Source organism: Equus caballus, chromosome 12, assembly GCF_041296265.1.
Source record: "Equus caballus isolate H_3958 breed thoroughbred chromosome 12, TB-T2T, whole genome shotgun sequence".
Classification (NCBI taxonomy): Eukaryota; Metazoa; Chordata; class Mammalia; order Perissodactyla; family Equidae; genus Equus; species Equus caballus.
Genome location: NC_091695.1, coordinates 33694085 through 33700758, shown reverse-complemented (window position 1 = coordinate 33700758; position 6674 = coordinate 33694085). Strand labels below are relative to the sequence as shown.

The following is a 6674-nucleotide window of genomic DNA, read 5'->3' as shown; positions in this document are numbered from 1 at the left end:
CAGGTGGGTGAGAGTCCTCCTGTGCCTCTTGGTGCATGGTGCTGGATACTCCAACTCACAAAGGTGCTTTTGTTTGTGGATGGATATCCAATTCATTGTTACAAAAGCAAAACAAAATCAGAGAATGTCTTTCTCTGCTAAAATGCTGATGTCACTCCGTTCTTGGATCATTTTACTCTCATCCATCTACTTATAGAAATACGCCATGTAAATATCATCATGATTATGACCTCAAAAACACCAAGTCAAAATTTTTTGTTTAAAGGGATTCTGGGTTGGTGTTGCCTTCAAAGCATCTGGCAAGTGACATAAATCATTTTTGGAACAACAGACTTTAAACTCAAGCATTATGAATTCCCACAGATAAATTTTAAAGAAACATGTACTTAAGATGCCAGGGGCCGGCCCCATGGCCAAGTGGTTAAGTTCATGCTCTCCACTTCAGCTGCCCAGGGTTTCACTGGTTCTGATCCTGGGCACAGTCATGGCACTACTCATCAAGCAATGCTAAGGCAGTGTCCCACATAGCACAACCAGAGGTGCTCAAAACTAGAATATACAGCTGTGTACTGGGGGTGCTGTGGGGAGAAGAAGAAGACAAAGAAAAAAAGGAAGCTTGGCAACAGATGTTAGCTCAGGTGCCAATCCATAGGGAAAAAAAAGATATAAAAATTACTAAAGATACAAATAAACAGGTCACCTTAACTAAAGTCAGCAATAACATCCAACTATAGAATGATGCATGCAAAACCATGTATTTCTATTATTAGAAAATAATAATTTTAATAAGTAAATTAAAAATGTTTAAATAAAGGATGCTATGGAAAATGTGATGAAAGAGTGAGACTATCAAAGCTGACCATTTGAGTAATGAAGAAAATAGATCCGTTAGAGAGAAAATAAAATATTATGATTGAAATTTGAAGTTCAATGGATGACTTAGGCAATTCGCACAACTTACAATAGAATGAACTTACTGGAAGATAGATCTGTAAAAATTAAACAGAACACAGTAGAGACATACAAATAATGAATGTTTCAGTGATGTGGGAGGTAGAGGAAGAAGTTTCAACACACCTCTAATTGGGGTTCCAGAGGAATATAATACAAATATGGAGGTAATTTTCATTGTACTATCTGCGTTTAGTAGACAGCACGTGAGGCTTAAGATTACCATATTGAATGAGTAGACATTACAGGAAGCTATGAATTTATCCATGAGTAGAAGGAGAAGAACAGCACATATTGTAACTGCTCAATAAATCTTTTTGTCGTCATGACTGTTGGCTAAGATGGTGATGGTGATGATGATGAAGAACACAATTTTTTGCTCTGTCCTCACAAAACTCTCCCTCCATTCAGTCTCTCTGTGGACAGAACCACATCTACGTCTAGGTTGGTAAATACATAGTCTATCTGCTCCCATTTCTTCTTCTATGTTGATGGAAAATATCTTGATTTTCTTTTCTAATTAATCTCTTCATTCCTTCAGAATTTTTCTCAAAACAGTGCACCATGAAACAATGACTGATTTGATCTTAGGAAATTCATACTTCTACATTACTTCTCAGTCTACAGCCTTATGCTTCTATGGGGATTTTTTTTTTCTTTTCAATAATTTTTGGAACTAGGAGGTTAGGAAATGTTTTTGGAGAAGGAAGACATTATGGATGGCTAATGTTGACACATGTTTATAGTTCACAGACATAGCTTATTCCATTAATGTCACAGCCTTTCTCCAGTGAAATCTCCAAGACTTCTAATTTTATCCATGTACACAACTCCCAGGCAATATTTGATATCTATTTTCTACCTTTCACAGCTTCCCATTATTTTCCTTCTAGTTAGAGTTCATCTGAATAAAAATGTGTATGTGTTGGGAGATGTTCTAATAATTATCTGAAGAGATGACTGCTATTGCATCTTGAAGAGGGTATACAGTGCCTGAGGCAAAAATATTTTTTTGGCTGTTTATCATTTGGCCTGAAGACTTAGTGCTTGCCTTCCCTGGACTGGCTCCAATAAGAAAAAGAGAAAGAACTTCCAGAAATCCTGCGTCTGCTTCCTAATCTCCATATCCATTCCTAAACATCTCAACTCTTACATGAGATCAAGTCACTTTTATTTGCAGAAGTCTTTTACCTGGGAATCATGAATAGACTGGAGTGTGATTGAGAATCCAATAAAACCACATGTAAAGGTGGTAAGTAGTTGCAGTGTCCTGGATACTGTGCCTAAAGTTTCCAACATTTTCATAAGTATCACTGACCCGAAGAAGATCAAGAATCACTATCCTACACAGTTTAACTTATAAGTATCTCTGATTTGAGGAAATAAAAATCTTCATCTGCAATGATGGGTGCATAATGACCCTTACAACCTTGTCTTATCTAACTTCTCTGAGCCTTCTTAGCGTCATTAAGAAGTGTAAGTCACATCTATTTCCAAACTGCCTCTTGGTATGTGACTCTTCCCACCATATCATTGCATTATTCTTATGTCTCTTGAGGCATTATGAGAGCAGAAAGGCAGTTACAGAATTGTCCACCTTCCTGATTACATTAATTGAATATTAGTTCCCAAGGAGATTTTAAAGAGCCCCTACTTTGTCATCACTTAACTATAAGGTCCAGCATGATTCAGGGACTTTTTCAAGCACTGAATTAAATTCAGAGCCAGGACTTATCATACTCCTTCTGTTTCACAATATAGAGATCTGGCAGCATTTTCCTACCTTACTCTATTTCTAATTCTCATATATTTGTAAAATTGTAAGGGAAAAACATGAAATTAAGACATTTTAGGAGATAATGTACTAATCATGTTCATTTACTGTGTTTTGCCCCCAAAGAAAATGACTATTTATGCAAGAAAACTTTTAGTTAAGTTTGGTGAATATACATAAAAGACACAGATTAATTCAACACTGATGATTTAAGATGTATATTTAGTGAGCTGTGTGACTGGGAAGAAATGAAAACACTTTTTTTGAGTTTTTTGAAAATGAATCCATTTCCTTCTTTCAACTTTTTCTCAGCAGATCTCAACAAGCAGGACCATGGAAGAAAATAGAAATCACACTTCCGTGGCCGTGTTTGTTCTCCTGGGACTCTCAGATGAAAAAGAGCTGCAACTTATCTTCTTCCCAGTCTTCCTAGGGATCTACCTTGTGACCCTCCTCTGGAACCTGGGTCTCATCATCCTAATCAGGATGGACTCCCACCTGCACACACCTATGTACTTCTTTCTCAGTTTCCTGTCATTTATAGACATCTGCTATTCTTCTTCCACCAGCCCAAGGATGCTTTCAGACTTCCTAAAAGAGGAAAAAATGATTTCATTCATTGCCTGTGCCACCCAGTATTTTGTTGCATCCTGGATGTGTCTGACGGAGTGCTGTCTCTTGGCTGCCATGGCCTATGACAGATATGTTGCTATTCGTAGGCCTCTGCAGTACTCAGCGGTCATGGCTCCTGGCCTCTGTCAGAAGATGGTTGCTGGGGCCTGTGGGAGTGGTTTCCTTAGTAGCTTAGCGGAAACAATCCCTTGCTTTCATCTCTACTACTGTGGGCCCAATATCATTCCAAATTTCTTCTGTGACATAACCCACATCATATCCTTGTCTTGTTCCAATCCCTTCATCAGCCAAATGATTCTTTTTCTGGTAGCTTTTTTTATTGGGTTCGGTTCTTTTCTTGTTATTCTCTTGTCCTATAGTTTCATTGCAGCTTCCATCCTGAAAATATCCTCCGTAAAAGGTAGTGCCAAGGCCTTCAATACCTGTGCCTCCCACTTGGTAGTTGTGACAATCTTCTACGGAACAGGCCTCTCAGTGTACATGCATCCTAACTCTGGTCACTCTGAGAAACAAGACAAGGTTCTGTCAGTGTTCTATGTTATCCTTATCCCCATGTTAAACCCTCTTATCTATAGTCTGAGGAACAAGGAGATCAAAGAGGCCCTCAAGAGAGTGATAAAGAGGGCAAAACATTTACTTCAGTAAGAACATATTTGAGCAGGTGTTACCCTAAGAAGGAAAACAGTGGTAAGAACATTCAAGTAAACTTTTGTAGGTCACAAGACTAAGTATAGAGAAGTGAAAACCTGACTCCTTGATTTCTGTTGCCATTATATTTAGCTTCCACCAGCAAGTGATCTGTCTGAGGCAATGTCATCAACATGGAAATCAGTTTGCTAGACCCAAGTAGATGAAAAGCTTCCTTTTGAGAACACAGCTTCCAATAGCTGTTATCACTATTGCAGACAAATGACAAGACCCTAGGAAGTCATGCACATGATTCTTTCCTCTACAGTTTTTATGATTGCTTTTATTTATTTTCAATTTTTCAGCATTATTTATATTTCTATAAAAAGAAAATAAAATAATGTATAAATTTTTATGTGTGAAAGTTAAAAATAATTTAAAGTGAATACTTTATCATCTTAATTCTAAACAGAGAGAGAGAAAGTCAGCATTAGAGAGAGGGATACAGAAAGAGAAAGCTGGAAAGAGAGAAAGAAACAGAGAGGGACACATACACAGAGAGAAAGAGAGGAGAGAGAAAGGGAAGAGAGGGAAAGAGAGAGGCTGGAAGGTTAAGGCAGGAGAGTAGACAAAAGGAGAGGAGAGGGAGAAGGATTGGTCTGGCTTTATTTCCAAATAATCTTGTTCCATTTATATTACTCTTCGAAATTTCTTGTGAAGTAAATTGTGAAAAACAGTTGGGAGAAAGGAATGGTAGAAAGAAGGGGCTTTTTTTTTTTTTCCTGAAGAAGATTCACCCTGATCTAACATTCATTACCAGCCTTCTTCATTTTTTGCTTGAGGAAGATTAGTCCTGAGCTAACATCTGTGCCAGTCTTTCTCTATTTTGTGTGTGGGCTGCCGCCTCAGAACAGCTGATGAGCGGTATGCCCATGCCCAGGATCCAAACACGTGAACCTGGGCTGCAATGTAGAATGCACAGAACTTAAGCATTATGCCACTGGGCTGGCTCCCAGAAGGGGCAATTTTAAGGTCAAGAGTTGGGGAGAGTCTCAGAGGCTAGAAAGAAGTCAAAGGCATCAATTTCTGGTCATAGGTAGCCTAGAGCAAGCTTCATGGTAGCTTCCAAAGATCATGCAAGACTAAGAAACGAAGGCTGTTATGGTATGTCTAGGGAGGCAGAGCCTGAGTCCCAGAGATGGGAGCTTCACAGGAACTCCAGGGCCTTCAGTATGACCAGGGAGAAGCAGAGCCACCAGCCTTGGAGAGTCCAACTAAGAGAATTTAAAGAAAATTTTAAAGAGAGATTTTTCTTCAGACAAGAGGTTGTAGGCTAAACTTCGTACATGTTACATTATTATTTACACAACTCTTTACACTTAATTAGTTACATTGTATAGATGTGATTTTTTTCTACTACCATGTGCGGTTTGCAGGTGAGAAATTATCTCCATGTCACAGATAGAACCTTTGGGCATATTTTGTTCTGCCACGTTCCTTCCAGGGTAGCAACAATCCATCTTTGAGTTCACAAAGTGTCATGTGTGGAACATAAATGGTTCTTACTGACAGGAAACATGTCCTTCATTGCTTGTCCCTGCGCCCAACTTCTACACTTTTGGTGTTACATATTTAAATCTATCTTAAGAATCTATGCAGGTTAAAACATTAAATTTTTAAAGTTCTTATGAGAGTGAATAAATAACTACTAACCAATTATCGAGTTTTAAATCAAATAATTAAGTCATTAACCCATCAATACCTTTCTCCCTAAAAGTAAGGTTACCTGAAGGACATCAAACCATGAGTGGGAACTTCCTAAAACATCTATGTATCCCTAATAATGGCAGGGTAGATGAGTTCCATTTAAAAAAAAAAACACAAAAAAACAAAAAGCAAAAGTTTGTGAGAATGATCGAAGTGGATATTTTTAATGAAGGATTAGTAATACAGCATAATATGTCAGAAAGAACTCCAATTCAGTGTAAATATATTATACCTATTTTAATAGAAGGCATGCTGTGTGCTTCACTCTCTGATAACTGCCTTATAAGCATTATCTAATTTGATTCTATGAAGAGCTACTCTATGAATAGCTGATACTATGAGCCCATTTTACAGGTGACAATAGTGAGGCTTGAAGAGGTTAATTTGCTCAAGGTCACATAACCAAGAAATAGAAAGGTGGAATTCAACCCAGATTAGCTAATACCAATGCCCATGGTATTAACCATGATAATCTGTGACTCTGTCTTGAGTTACTTTTATCGTATTCCTTATTGCTTCAATTTCCTCACTTACGTGTAGCAAATCATGCCATGTCTGCCTCACATGGCTGCTGTTATTGATTCAAGTCAGGGAGTTGAGAAAATATATGTATCTAAAATGAAAGCGGTTTGTAAACAGGGAAGTGTCCAAACATCTAATTTTTGTTATCAAGTTGTATTGTCAGTCACCTGTGTCATCTTTGGCAAATCTATTAACTCCACTGGCCTCAGGTAGTCACCTTGAAAATGATGGTATTCCACTGGATGATCTCTAGGTCCTTTCCAGCTCAAATGTCTCCATGTTCATTAAAAGGAAAGCTATAATCATGAGCTAATAATAGGACCATGGGGGAGTGTGGAATTGAATCATAAGGGACATGGCAAATTGGGGCATGAAACTAGCATGGAAAAAACTCCATGAC

At 38.0% G+C, this 6674-nt stretch overlaps 1 protein-coding gene across 1 annotated transcript; it reads left to right on the top strand.

Moving 5' to 3' along the window:
- The first annotated feature begins 1112 nt into the window (after positions 1-1112).
- LOC138916518 (olfactory receptor 5A1-like) lies at positions 1113-4003 on the top strand. The gene is made up of 2 exons (XM_070229150.1): positions 1113-1118; positions 3041-4003. The coding sequence occupies exons 1-2, from the start codon at positions 1113-1115 to the stop codon at positions 4001-4003; spliced, it is 969 nt and encodes a 322-aa protein (XP_070085251.1).
- The last annotated feature ends 2671 nt before the right edge of the window (positions 4004-6674 follow it).